Here is a 14,123-nt window from a genome sequence, read left to right as displayed (position 1 = left end):
AAAATCTTTACATCAGTCCTCCTGTACACAATGCTCGGCCGTTATTAGGACGGCCCCACCCACTCAGCATCCGTGACAGTTTCGGCCGAATTGTCGGCGGACGCCAGAGCTCCTCTCGCCGCCTGCAACAAGAGACCTCCCCTACATTTGCCTTGCATTTCACTCGACATTCATGACAGCGTAATGTTCGGTTGCCTGTCACGCCCTCACTTGAAGGACCCCACCGAGCTAGATACAACACAAGACGTACGCGCGATTTGGACGCCATGGTCAATCTTGCGGTTGTAGGAGGATCCGGCTGCATGAATATCGTAACATCCACGGGACTCAGCTGCTGATCTTTATGCAGGCCCCGCTCGGGAGATTGTTCACGGTCCCTTGGCGACGGGAAAGGGTCTCTTCCTCGAGGGAAACGAAGACACTCGTGTCGCTCTCACGATTGTCAGCGACGTCGTCTGGCTCGTTCAGGGCTAAATCCAGTGTAGCGTCATGACGGTCCACCATCTCATCGCCCTTGGCGAACACCTCCGCGGGCCCTCCAGCGTTGAGAGTCTTCGAGCCGACTACCTGCAGGCTGGCGTCTCGAAGGGCTACTGGAAGATTGCGCCCAAGCATCCTGACATTAACCCCGCTGATACTGAAGCCTTTGGTACCGCTTTCGTCTCCAGTCTTCTGCTGACTCTGCCCTGGAGGGACGCTGAGCGTTTTGGACGAGTGGTACGACCTGTGTTCGAGGTCAAGTTTGCGGGGCTGGACGAGTTTCTGGCCGAGGTTGGCGTGGAAGGCCGTAGGTGTTTACGAAAAAGCGCTGCTAAGTGCCTCGATGGTTTACCTACTGTGAACTCTGCCGTCCGGCTTAGCATGACGGGTATTGGAATGGGAGTGAGCCAAGCCAAGTTATCGTCCCCACAGTGGTCGGTTCATCGTGGCTGTACAAGAACCAGCCGAGCAGGAGAAGCAAAGCAACAGGAGAAGCGAGACTACCGACTCGATTCCGTGCATTCGAGTGCGAGACAGATTCGACCCCAGCATAGCAGCAATGCTAGTGAGAAAGGGGCAATGGTCATCATGAGCATTCAGGCGAACATTCACTTTGCAACAAGAAAAGAGTATAGTCAAGGAGTGTAGTATGAAATTAATGCTGAAAAAACCCGCTACCCAGTAAAGGAAGGACCAAGACCCCCGCTAAAATGCAAACCAAAATCTATGTCTCTAAGGAAGGGATGAAGAAAGGAGAAAGAAGAAGAAGAAGAAGAAGAGGATGGAGGAGGAACCGTCATCTCACTGCTCAGGGTGCCACTTGCCATCATCATAGGGGGTTCCCTTGCCCTCGTACTTGCCCTCGTGCCACTTGCCATCATCGTAGGGAGTACCGGCGCCCTCGTACTTGCCAGGATACCAGCTGCCATCATCCTCCCTCTTCTCCTTAGCACCGGGGTACTTGCCAGGGTACCACTTGCCATCATCGTAGGGAGTACCGGCGCCCTCGTACTTGCCAGGCGCCCACTTGCCGTCATCCGCCCTCTTCTCCTTAGCACCGGGGTATTTTCCAGGGTACCACTTTCCATCATCGTAGGGGGTGCCGGCGCCTTCATACTTGCCAGGCGCCCACTTGCCATCATCGGCGCGCTTCTCCTTGGCGCCAGGGTATTTTCCAGGGTACCACTTGCCGTCATCATAAGGAGTGCCAGCGCCTTCGTACTTGCCCGGAGCCCACTTGCCATCGTCGGCACGCTTTGCCTTGGCACCAGGATACTTTCCGGGGTACCACTTTCCATCGTCATAGGGGGTACCGGCACCCTCGTACTTGCCCGGAGCCCACTTGCCATCATCGGCCCGCTTCTCCTTGGCGCCAGGGTATTTGCCGGGATACCACTTGCCGTCGTCGTAAGGTGTACCGGCGCCCTCGTACTTTCCGGGCGCCCAGGATCCGTCGTCGGCGCGCTTCTCCTTAGCACCGGGGTATTTTCCAGGGTACCACTTTCCATCATCGTAGGGGGTGCCGGGGCCCTCGTATTTGCCCGGAGCCCATGAGCCGTCGTCGGCGGGCTTGGCGGTGGGGAGGGCGAGGGCCGTGACGGCAAAGGCGATGAGAGTAAGGGAGTAGCGCATGTTGAAGTGTGGAGGTATAGGTATTAAGTGCTTGGTGTTGGGTTGGGTAGATAAAGGTGGGGTTGTAGGTACGTGAGATTGTCGTGTCAGTGATTAGTTGAGACGAGGGTAGAGGGCGGAAGATGCTGTGAGTGATGAGAGTGATGAGAAACAATGAATGGTAGGAAAGATCATTAGATCTTATATAGGTGCAACACTCCAGCAGCTCCTATTCCACATGTCCGTGAGGCGATACGATTGATGTTGTTGGCCTACTGTACGGCTCGAGTCTTGGTGTAAGCTTCCCATGGCCTCCGCCTCCGCCTCCACAAGCACATGCCCTATCCCGCCTTAGACAACTAGGGACATAGGTAGGCCACCATAGTTGGTGGGCTGCTGCAGATTGGGCGCAGCTTCACCGACTACTCGGCCTACTCAGCCTTACGCCTGAGTGTTCGCCGGGGGGGGAGGGGGGGGGTCTTGCGATCCGACGATCTGACGGGATTTCTTACGAATGTCCTCGATGGACTCGACGGCCAACGCGACTCCCGACTGGGACAAGCTGAGCACATGGGGGAAGCTTAAACACTCCGGCCAGCGGGCCAGTAAGCCACTTGGCAAGCCACCTCGCGTTGCTATTTTCACTCGTGTCTGTAGTTGTTGGGTGCATCCTTCAGCCGATCGGGCCTAGCGCCAACGGCAGCGTCATCCACTTCCCCAGCTTACGGGCTTTGCTCCGCCTGGCAGGCGGACTCGCCCCAATCGCAGCACGGCGCCGCATGGCCGAATGTCTAGCCTTTGCATCCGTTGGTGTGCTTGCGGCTGAGCAGCTGACCACACCAACTCTGGCGAGCCATGTCGAGTGCTGACTGTCGTCCCGACGTCGACTGTCTCTTTCCCCCTCCGCCCTTCGCATACGGTAACGTAACAGCGTCCAGTCGGCATCGCCATCGTGGCTTGCATTTGCACCTTTCGAGCGGCGGCCGAGTGCGGGTGCTGCGGCGATCCGGCTTGGGCCTTGCTCGTGACGGGCTGCCTTGGTCATCTGGGCTCCCAATGTCTCTCACCATGGCGGGCGTAGCTCCCACGCTGTCTCGGCGGATACGCTTCCAGGCCGTGTTGGTGGTTGACGACTCGAGCCTTCTCCGCGACCACATGTCACACAGAGAGAGGCTCGTGTCCCGGAATAGCCAGCCTCGACAATGAGCCCCAACCACGGCAAGGCGCAAATGAAGCTTCGGGCCCAAACGGACTATGGCTTCGAGGCTGCAGCCGGTCTCAAAGTCGCGATGGAGCCATGTTCCGCTAGTCAACAGTCCACCGCTCTTCAAATTTACGGTCAGTCGCTCCCGGAGACATCTCGTGGGAGGACGTAGGAGATGGCTGGTGAGACACCTGCTGGAGCTGGATCTTTAGCTGAAGCATGCTGTGTTCTTGACCGCTCGCGATGATGAAATGTTGGATTCAGCACTGTATCAGTCAGTCAGCACTACTTCGCCGGGCCTCAATGTCGTGTTACGTTCCATTCGGCATGTAAGATTTGTTCCGAGCCGCCCTCCCTGACGACCTCGTGTGTGCTCAAAGGCGTTTCTTGGGTGATCAGTGACGATAGCTTCACGTCATCATGTCAAACCACTAGCCTGTCCCTCAAATTGCGGTGCAAAACGAGGCCGAAAAGCCGGAAGGAGCCGAGCCCGAGAACGTCATGATCAAAGGGAAGGCTAGGCATAAGGATTCGAGGGAAATGTCGAGAAAAAGGAAGCGACAGGCCTTGATGATTGCAAATGATTCTCTCCAAGTATTTCGGCAAGTCAAGCAACTTCGTCAGTATTCGCTGCGATAATGAGATGATGAGAAGGTTATTTGCGTCCGTCAAGCCAATATGTCGCTGCGTTGTGATACCTGTCAGGTTCTGCCAGCGGGGTAACTGAGAGCAGCAGTGACATGCCTGCTCAGGCGAGTACATCATGTTGGTAAGGTAACGCTAGGAAGCAACGCAACGAAATGCAAGACATTCGGGGTCATACGGGGCAGGGACAACCCCAACCCACGTCCTGTGCACCTGCCTTTGGAACGTGCTGGCGGCACCTGCTGACAGGCATCCCGTCCCTGCCCCCCCACGGCGCACCCATTCCGCGGAAGCACGTCAGAAGGGAGGGAAGTACAAGGACAGCCATACGCATGAACGTTTGTCCGTTTTTTTGGAGGGGCGAAACGCCCCAGTCAGCTATCACTGATTCAAACAAGTGACCAAACCAACGTCAGTAATGCTCGCCGTCGATGACGGCTTCCCTCTTTACACCCTCATCTACCCACACCTCAGACAATGCTCAGTACTTCAGCGTCTACGGCTGATGATCCCGGTCTCTACTACTCCAACGACAAAAACAACAACGAAGTGCACCAAGCGTACCAAGCGCGGTCCCCGACCCCGTATCTCGCCGCCGGGGTAGATGATTGGGCTCCGCAGGGCGTGAATATAACATTCTTCGACAACTTTATGCGGGGTGCCAGTTCTGATATCATGGTTGATAGGGTCCTGAGCGCCCTCTGATGACCCTCGTCAATTTCATGGGTGGATTTGTCAACTCTCGAGTCATGAAATTTCAGATGCGAGAGATGCTACACCACAATTCCTTCCACATTGCATAAATTTGCTTTTTCTGACGACTAATCTCCCAAGGAAACCTGCGAATCGAAGTCTACACTTTCAACCGCTTCCAGGCATGCGGAATCCAGCATCGCTAAACTCATGACTGCCTGAGCCAACCTCGATAGACTGGCCGGTGCTAGGCATGACCACAATAGCTCGAGAGTTTGGTGGCACTTCCAATGTGAGATGGAAACCATGCTCATCGACACTCCAGTCCGTCGAAATCCTTCCGAAGGGGCTGACTAAAGTGGCCTTCGCTTTGGTAATACCGCCTCCTGGAACGGGCGCGACCCTTATTCTCTTGTAGCCCGGTTCGGCAGGGGCGATCCCCCCCGTGTTTCGATGAATCCAGTCGGCGACCGAGCCGAATGCATAGTGATTGAAGCTCAGCATCTCGCCGGGGTTTAGCGAGCCGTCTGGTAGAAGGCTGTCCCATCGTTCCCAGGTGGTCGTTCCGCCCATGACAACTTGATAGAGCCATGAGGGACTCTTCTCCTGGAGCAGCATTCGGTAGAAGTCCTCTGTTGCGTTCGCTTTGGTCAGGGCGCCACCGAGAGGCGCGGTTCCCGCGAAGCCGGTGCCGACGAGATAATCGTTATCGGCGATCAGTTGCCGCAGAGTATCAGTGCCATTCGTCAGGTCTTTGACGTTGGAAAAGAGATCAAATTCAAGAGCCAGAGCATAGGCAGTCTGGGTCGCGTTGGCGAGCCGACCATCGGACATCCAGTCTTGCTGGAACATCTGCTGCAAGTCAGAGCGCTGTGCGCGGTACTTGTCTACCACATCGCCAGCCTCGCCCAGTGCCTCAACGATGTCGGCGAGAAGTCCCGTCATCTGTACTAGGTAGGCGTCGGCGACGAGATACGGACTCGTCATGGACTGGGCCGGATCATTGAATGGCGACTCGGGATCGAGCCAATCTCCGAATTGGAACTTTGTGCGGTCCCAAAGACCATCGCTGTTCCTCGCAACGCCCTTGTCGATCCAATTTTGAGCCTGTGGGAGGTGTTCCCTTAGTAATACAGAATCGCCAAACGCTTGCCATGTATTCCAAGGACTACCGACGACCACGTCTCCCCAGATGGCGGTCGGCATTTGATCACCGAAACCTGAGGGTATTGTTGGTGTGTATGCGTACGGAATCATCTTCCCGTTGGAAGACATTTCCGACCACACGTCTCGGTGCCAGCCACGCCAAAACCCGGCCGTGTCGTACAGGTAGTTTGCCGTTGGCCCAAACATGTGAGCATCACCTGTCCACCCAGCGCGTTCGTCTCGCTGGGGACAGTCTGTTGGGATAGACATAAAGTTGCCCTTCATTGACCAGCGCACATTGGAATGAAATTTGTTGATGAGCTCGTTCGACGACTCAAACCAGCCCGTTTGCTCCATGTCCGTGTGCACAACGACAGCTATTAGGTGGTCGGCGTCCAGCGGTGTCTCGGCAGGCCAGTCATCAACCTGGGCGAAGCGGAAGCCGTGATAGGTGAATTTCGGCTCATAAGTGATCTCCCGACCACTCAACCAGACTTGTTCCTCCTGCCAGGCTTGACGCAGGGGTCTCCGAGCAAGCTCGCCGTCTTCGAGGACTTCTGCATGTCTGAGCTGGATCCGGTGACCGGACGGACCGGTGGCCCGAATTCGGAGCCAGCCGACGAGGTTCTGGCCAAAGTCAACCAGCGTCTTGCCCGAGGGGGACTTGAATATGCGCTGTGGTCTGATCTCTTCGGTGGCTCGGATGGGCGGCTGGTCGGGCGAGGCGAGGCGGCCTCTGAGTTTGTCTAGCGATCGTGTGCCAGACCAGCCGGAGGCGTTGAAAGAGCGCGTTGCCCACCCTTCAATCTCGACAGCGATGCGGTCGTCGAAGTGTTCCCCATTGTAGATCTCGCCCGAGATGATGGGACCCTCAGTCAAGGACTTCCACGACGCGTCGGTAGGTATCTCGATGGTCGTCCCGTCTTCGGCCGTCAAAATCAACACTGCCAAGAGGCCGAGCGTATCGCCATAGATGTTTCGGTTTCCACCGCCCCATCCGAGGCGTCCAGAGAACCAGCCTTCACCAACAACGGCGCCGAGGACTGATTTTTCACCAGCGACGAGCATCTCAGTGACGTCGTACGTGTCATAGACGTGTCGGTGGTTGTAAGATTGCCACCCTGGCGCGAGCACATGGTCTCCTACTCGACGTCCGTTGATCTCGGCCTCATAGAGCCCCAAGGCCGTGATGTAGAGGCGAGCCGACTTGAGGTTTGAGGGTACGTCAAAGTCTTTCCGGAAGTACATGGGCCGCTTCGGTCCGTCGGTGGGCTGCTTGCATAGCGTTGTGATGGGGCTCACATCCTCCCACTTGTCTGTTAGCCCCGTCTCGACGTGGACCCAGTCGGACCAGGGCGTCTCGGAGTCGGCGCCACGAGCGCGGACACGAACTTCGGCACCTTCAGCTTCACCTAGGGGGCCATCCGGCCACGGCACGTACACAGAGTCTGAAGAGTCTACAGCGAAGCTCTTGGGCTCGCTGCTGCCGCGCATGATTTCGAGGTCGTAGCTGCTCTGGGTCCAGTCTTGAACCGTGCCATTGAATCGCCATGAGATTCTAGGTTCGGTCTCGGCTATGCCGAGGGCGGAGCGGTGATGCTCAAAAGACAGGCGGCCTATGTTGAGGGCCATGTTGATTTGGCGAACAGAAACCTTGGGCGATCCGAGGTGATGACTCTGCCTCATGTTGGCTAAACCCGACTTACTTTTAACCTCGCAGGTAGGAGGTGATCCTCGCATGGTGATACTCCGATACTGGTCATTTCGATCGACATGGTGTCGCTCCCATCTATGGCGAGATGCCCGATTTGCACAGCATGCTTTCCCAAAAGATGTAACGCTCTGTCGGTCTGAGGATGTGGATTTGCGGGGTAGACTGCTTTTACGAGGCCCTTGGACGCGGGGTTGCATCGTGATCGGCGGGCCTTGGCTGACCAACACAGCCTCCGGGACTACTCCGGCACCTTCCCCATGGAACCAGGACACCGGACGACTCGTGGTCTCCAGACTACCTACTGCAAACAAGATCGAACAGCTGCACACACTGGCGAGGGCGTTATGAGGGTGCGGGCCCATGAACGTGCCGACATCAAATGACGTCGGTCTTCACCCGTAGTGCTGCAAGGTAACACGGAGTTTGAGGCTGCTTTGGGATATAGATCTCGAAATCACAACAAACCCAGATAATCTTGGCTTGACCCCGTGGGGAACACCCTTGCCATACCGGCTCTTTTCGCCATGTCCACCCGCCCCCCCCTCTTTTGCTCTAGAGGTGGTCGATACGGATCTCTGAACTCGTGGGGTCATTTGCTCCTGGTTGTCTGGAGAAACGATGCCTTCATTGGGCAGATGCCGGCCTTGCAAGAAAGGCTGTGAAGGGTGATACCTGGATGGCAGACATCGTCCGAATGCAATATTTGCCGCGCCAATCAGCCCGGGGCGCCGATCGGGATATCCGACCTGCGGGATTCCCGAGCCTTGGTCCTACCGGATTCTCATTTCGGTTCTCGGGGCATGGTTGCAGCGAGGGCTAGGACGACGTTGCTGTCGATGTGGAGTGCACTTGGCTCGTCGCTGGAGAGAGAGATCAAGTTGTGGTGGGATTGGGGTCGGAGAGACTTGGGGCTCGACGAGATGAGCAGTTCTGTCATGGAACTCGGCTTGGACTCTTCCGTTGGAATGTGGGACGACGACCGCCACAGGGCCTGACCAGATCCTCTCCTGTATGTGCCGTTTCGGCAGCCTCTTCCGCCATCCCTCCGCAACGGCAAGGAGAGCCGTACCAGGACCGGCGACATGCGACTGGAAGCGGCCCCGCAGATTCGGAGGACAAGCGGCGCTTCCCGGAGCCGACCCGCCGTGGTTTGGGACCCGGCCCTCGGGTCAATAGGCCCCCCCCCCCACCGAGCGTCTAATGCCGAGGCTATGCGCGCTGGATTGACGTAAGCAGCTACCGACCGACTGGTACCTGACTTGGCCTTGAATCCCCGGTTGCACTGCCGCCATCGGCCTCTGACCCTTCCATACTCATCGCTATGGATCAATTTGCTTCTAGAATGCGGTCCTCGACGCTCATTTCTCATCAGATTCGCTCCAGATGCACCACAAGGGCCTCACCGCGTCTGCCCTCTCGCGCCCGCCTGCATACGCCGGGCAGGCTCGTCTCAGAAACACCCACGCCCGCCGCGCCCGCCAGCCCGTTGAACTCGAGATGGCTGTCAGATCTGCAGGCACGGATCCGACGGATTGCTTCGGTTGAGTCTCGCTCGGGGAAGCACGAGGAGGCGAGGCAGCTGCTGCGGCTCACGGAGACGCAGTGGCTCGGTTTTCTCGCGGGGCGCGATGGCTTCCTGACGGGTGAGGGGTGGAGAGGTCTTGACCGGCATCAGGTGAATTGGGGTGACATGGTGAGTTCAGCACGACGGACGGCATACGTTTGGGTGGTTTCTGGTGACTGACTAGGTGGTCTTGCTTCGTGATGAGTAGGATTCAATGGTCAGTGGCTCTCCCTGGTGTCAATGATAGCCGCTGACGTTCACAGGGTAAGGCTGCATTGCCCCCGGCGGCAGGCCTCGCATCAATCATCGCTTACATCGCCGCCTAGGCCACGTCAACAATGTCATGTACAACAAGTTCGCCGAATCAGCACGCGTCAATTGGATCCTGTCCCACGGCAAGAGAGACGGCCCCGAAGCAGCGAAGGAATGGGCCGAGATCATGTCGCCGCGCGGCGTGGGACTCATTCTGAAGAGCATCAAGACGGACTTCAAATTCGTATGCCCGAAACCCCACCCATGCGCCCTGACTGAATGCTGTGTTGCGGTGCTGACCCCGCCCTACAGCCTATGGCGTACCCCGACCAAGTCACCGTGGTCTACAAGCTCGCCGAGAGGCCGACTTATGCGTCCGACCACCTCAAACTCGACGCCCTGCTTCTTTCTGAGCAGCACCGCCGGGTCGCGGCGCGGTGCATCGAAGAGGTCACCATCTACGACTACAGGGCTGCCAAGAAGGCCGTGCTGCCGCCGCACATGGTGGACCGGCTTGCAGAGACGTATGAGCTGCAGGAGGAAGCGAGAAGAGAATTTGACGAGAGGGCGAACGGCGTATTCAAGGCCATACAGGAGATTGAGGCGAAAGAATAGATCGTGGACGCTTGCTCTGGTTTGGGCAAGTGGTCGTGGGGGAATTGTTAGACTGCATGTGCTTGAAAAATGCAAGCTCAATTTGACGTGATGCTTTTCGGGCGCCAATACTCGAGAAAAGGCCCCCTGTCGTGTCGAAGGGCGCTCGGGATAGCGAGATGACGAGCGAAAGAGCAGATGTAGATTGTAGGCATCACGCACCTTTGGTGATACAAGCCATATGTCCATGCACCTCAGACTAGTCAATCACACGATGTGCTGCGAACAATCAATGTGACATGCTTCATGAATTTGACAGAAGATGGCCTGTTGGTCGAAAAACTAGTCGAGTCAATGGCTGCCTATGAGCGGGTGACAATCGCCTCGAGGTTGATTCGTTTGCATGAAGCATCAGCCTATATCTGCACTCTGATTCGGTCCCGATGAGTTGGTATTCCATGAGGCCGAATGCCCGTGCATGACCGCCAGGATGTGGCGGTAAGAATGGGCGGATTCTTCACCACTTCTCTGATTCCTCACCGTTCAGGTGGTATGTGTGGCCTTCAAGGATGTGACCTGAGGTTGCCTGATGAGTTACTTGCTAGGCTTCGCAGTAACCTGTACTGGTGTTGTCGCCCAATGCAATCACAGGCAGGCATCTCAACCCCCCTTTATTCAGGATACGACGGTGAAAACAGGAGTTTATCATTCAATTCTCTTCAGTGCTTTATTACTCCGAGACCGCCACATCATGTTCAGACACCCAAAATGACGTCTGCCGCCTTCTCGCTGATCATGTATACCGGCACTGCGATGTAGAAGCCCGGAATTTCAGGGAACACCGAAGCATCGACGACCCTCAACCCATTGACACCTCGGACCCGGAACTTGGAATCCAGCACAGCATTGGGATCGCTGTCCTTTCCAATGGGACACGTGCAGCTGGCATGGTGGCCCCAGGCCTCGTTCGTCACCCAGTCCTCCAGTTCGTCATCCGACACGCCTGGGCCAGGCCACACCTCGGTGAAGCCGCCGGCAAGGGGGATGACGTCCCTGAACATCCTCCTGGACAGCTTCATGCCCTCGACGACAGCTTTTCTGTCCTCGGCGCCACCCTGGGCAAAGTAGTTGAAGTCGATGAGCGGCATGTCGCGGGGGTCCGAGGATCGGAGACGAACGGTGCCGGCGCGGTTCCTCGAGTGAGCCTTGAGCGTGATCCAGCTCCAGTGCTTGCGGTCGGCTGTCCCATCGGCCGAGTAGCCCGGATAGTAGCCCGGGAAGGCCACGGGCGCGCCGGCAATGAAGAGATCAGGATCGCCTGTTGCGACGGAGGATTTCTTGACGACGCCGAGGGAGATGCCGTTGGAGCCGTAGATGCCGCGGTCCCCTCCGGCCTGCCATTTTTTCAGGCACGGGTCACCCGAGCGGCCGAACGTGCAGCCCTCGATGATCTGAAAGTCGGTCTCAGTCTCGCCGATGACGGTCGTCTCGTATCGATCCTGGAGGTTGGTGCCGACGCCGGGAAGGTCAGCGACGACGTTGATACCGAAGGATTCGAGCTCCTTCTTCGGGCCGACGCCGCTGAGCTTCAGCAGTTGCGGCGTGTTGAAGGCGCCCGCGGACAGGATGACCTCGGCCGTGGCGTTGACGGAGCCAGCGGTCGAGGTGGCAGCCTGCTGCGCTCGGGGGTCGGCCTTGTAAAGGCTCTTGCCCGAGAGGAAGTCGACGCCGACGGCGCGAGGCTTGGCTGCCGTCCTGTCGAAGCGGACTTTGGTGACGAGCGTGTTCATCTTGATGTCCAGATGGTACTTGCGGGAGCCGTCCGCGTTCTTTGCGTTTGCCGTGTCGAGAACAAATTCCCGAGGCCCGACGCGAATGCCGTCCTTAACGGTAATGGGCACCTGGTACAGGCCCTCGGCGGCATCTCGCGACGGCGTATCGACGTTGATGTCGCGCAGCAGCACCTGACCCAAGCCGGCTACAGTCGACAGAATCAGACCCAGGAAGCTCTGGCCCATGGACGAAGCGGCAGAGACAATGACGGTGAGGAGCTTGAGATCCTTGATGACAAGGCCGAGATCAGTAACGCTTGTTGTCAGCCAGCCGCTGAACCCGTGACCGGCGACACCATTGGGGAGGTACCGAGCGCTCTCAAGACGCTTGAAATAGTTGCGCATGGCCGACGCGCGCCAGGAGGTATCGCCAGTTAGTGTGGCTATCCGGTCCCAATCGCTCGCATGAGGATACACTGTGATCAGGGCATTGTGAGCAGCGCAACCACCCAGAGTGCCGGCTCGAGGATACAAGACGCCGAGAGGGGTGGCACCAGAAGGTGGGCTCAGTCCAGAGTACAGCTCTCCCGACGCGGTCCGATATGTCATCTTGGAGTCCTTCTTCTGGGCATCGAGGCTGCTGTAGTGGTTGACGAAATAATCCCACTGCATGGGCGTATACTCGGTCGACTGCAGGTTCAGGGCGGGGACTTGGTACGGGATCGACGCGCCCTGGTCGTCGCCGGCTTCGATGAGGAGGACCTTCTTGCCGGCGATGGCGAGCCGAGCAGCCAGCGGGCCTCCGCCGGGACCAGAACCAACAATGACATAGTCGTAGGAAGCGAGGATGGTCCCGGTCTGTCGTGTGTCGAGTTGGCTTGGTCTGCGAGAATCGACGAGTTAGACTCTGCACTGCGTGACGTTGAAGACAGCATCTGCCGGTCAGAGACAGTTGCCAGCACTTACACTGCCGAGACAGAAGCCGTCAGGATGGGCAACAGCAGAGTTGACAACTTCATCTTGTCGCGCTGTCAGATGCGTGTTTCGGCCGGTTTGAGTTGGCGCGGAACGGATCGATCTGGGAGCAACCGGCCCAAGGTGGTCAACGGCAACCTCGCTGGAAGATATACATATTGTTGCCGCCAGCACTCTGCAAAGGCGCTCTGCATGTCATTATTCGCCGTACAGTCACTCCCAAACAAGATGCTATTTCCGCGCAGCAGTCCACTGGGCTTCTGCAACTGATCACGATCGAAGGCCGAGACGGGAAGGAGGGCTAGAACTCGAAGCATCTTTGCTGAACGGCCCCACCAGCATTGAACACGCGGTCCGGGGATACGGGGATAGGTTACTTAAACGGTTCGTCCTGTGATGATAGATGCGTGTCAACTGAGTTCTGCAGTCCGCTTGTATAGCATACCCCTGTCTCTGATCAGGTCCTTGCAGGGGGTGGGGATTCGATCAAGACGACACAGATCATGCCAGGCCGAAGACTTGACTCGATCGAGCCAGCAAGGAGAAACCGGCAGGTCGGCATTGCCACTGCCTGACCTGGAAGGTTTCGCCGAACGGCAGCTTTAATGCATCTTGGCGATGACTTGGGGACCCAGAGCATCTTCGTTCGCGAATCTGGTTCAGGGAGGACACCGCATGCTGGAACTTGATGGGTCATTCAGTCCAATTGGATGTGATGCCCTTTTACATGTACTTTGCGATGTTAGCCAGGGCCAATGCAACCACAACGGCGAGCATACCCTCCCTCGTCAGATCAAGAATGACGCTATCCGGATCGAGTCCAGGGAACGGGCGAGTCAGAGTAATGGCTGCGCCGAGGTGGCAATGTAACTGAATGTTCACAACCTGAGTTGCAGCCGATGGAGACAGAACCAAATGAGGAGAGGTGGAAGGCGCCAGATGTGGCGTTGAGGATACGGGATTCATATATCGACAGTCACACTTCAACCAGCATTACTTAGCTGCAGGCCCTGGACTCAGGCTCGGCCCAGACCCCTGGTGGCAGCCCCTGAACAGAGCATCGCGCTCTTGATCGACCTGGCAATGCCCAGGCTTTTAGGCTCATTGCTGGTGAGCATACTGACTCGCGTGACCACAATCGTGCAGCCTCCCATGTGGCCCTCCGCAACAAGCGGGCCAGATAGCCCACTCGCACGAAACCAAGCTGCACCGGGGATAGTCAGGAACAGGTGTGGCTTGGGCGCTATCGCCGATGGAGCATGCTATATGCTGGAGAGGACCACACATCCTCTCGGCCGGCATGCCTTACTCTGGTATGGTCTTCTGAAGAAGCGACATGTTACCTCAAGGCGTCCTTGGATCCCGCCCCCTTCCTTTGCAGTCCCACATGTAAGGCGCAGGCCAGAGCTCGGGCGAGGTTTTTGATTGCAGTAACCCCCCAAGAGACCCGGAGAATAATAAAGATTGCAGTGG

General features: G+C 57.2%; 6 protein-coding genes across 6 annotated transcripts; 3 read left to right on the top strand and 3 right to left on the bottom strand.

Moving 5' to 3' along the window:
- Window positions 1–489: 489 nt before the first annotated feature.
- D7B24_008901 (uncharacterized protein) lies at window positions 490–865 on the top strand (the record flags this gene model as incomplete). Its single annotated transcript, XM_028642983.1, has 2 exons — window positions 490–787; window positions 861–865. The coding sequence occupies 2 exons, from the start codon at window positions 490–492 to the stop codon at window positions 863–865; spliced, it is 303 nt and encodes a 100-aa protein (XP_028493362.1).
- Window positions 866–1,281: 416 nt separating this feature from the next.
- On the bottom strand, window positions 1,282–2,112 carry D7B24_008900 (uncharacterized protein; the record flags this gene model as incomplete). The annotated part of the gene is made up of 1 exon (XM_028642982.1): window positions 1,282–2,112. The coding sequence occupies one exon, from the start codon at window positions 2,110–2,112 to the stop codon at window positions 1,282–1,284; it is 831 nt and encodes a 276-aa protein (XP_028493361.1).
- Window positions 2,113–4,417: 2,305 nt separating this feature from the next.
- D7B24_008899 (uncharacterized protein) lies at window positions 4,418–4,645 on the top strand (the record flags this gene model as incomplete). The annotated part of the gene is made up of 1 exon (XM_028642981.1): window positions 4,418–4,645. One exon carries the CDS (start codon window positions 4,418–4,420, stop codon window positions 4,643–4,645), a length of 228 nt encoding a protein of 75 aa, XP_028493360.1.
- A 156-nt stretch (window positions 4,646–4,801) lies between these two features.
- On the bottom strand, window positions 4,802–7,411 carry D7B24_008898 (uncharacterized protein; the record flags this gene model as incomplete). Its single annotated transcript, XM_028642980.1, has 1 exon — window positions 4,802–7,411. One exon carries the CDS (start codon window positions 7,409–7,411, stop codon window positions 4,802–4,804), a length of 2,610 nt encoding a protein of 869 aa, XP_028493359.1.
- A 1,403-nt stretch (window positions 7,412–8,814) lies between these two features.
- On the top strand, window positions 8,815–9,924 carry D7B24_008897 (uncharacterized protein; the record flags this gene model as incomplete). Its single annotated transcript, XM_028642979.1, has 3 exons — window positions 8,815–9,229; window positions 9,384–9,553; window positions 9,622–9,924. 3 exons carry the CDS (start codon window positions 8,815–8,817, stop codon window positions 9,922–9,924), a joined length of 888 nt encoding a protein of 295 aa, XP_028493358.1.
- A 734-nt stretch (window positions 9,925–10,658) lies between these two features.
- Window positions 10,659–12,694, bottom strand: D7B24_008896 (uncharacterized protein; the record flags this gene model as incomplete). The annotated part of the gene is made up of 2 exons (XM_028642978.1): window positions 10,659–12,558; window positions 12,642–12,694. 2 exons carry the CDS (start codon window positions 12,692–12,694, stop codon window positions 10,659–10,661), a joined length of 1,953 nt encoding a protein of 650 aa, XP_028493357.1.
- Window positions 12,695–14,123: the final 1,429 nt, after the last annotated feature.

The sequence above is a fragment of the Verticillium nonalfalfae genome, assembly GCF_003724135.2.
Source record: "Verticillium nonalfalfae strain VnAa140/NRRL 66861 chromosome Unknown scaffold_83, whole genome shotgun sequence".
NCBI lineage: Eukaryota > Fungi > Ascomycota > Sordariomycetes > Glomerellales > Plectosphaerellaceae > Verticillium > Verticillium nonalfalfae.
The sequence above is the reverse complement of the archived record's forward strand: the minus strand, read 5'-3'. Positions and strand labels throughout refer to the sequence as shown.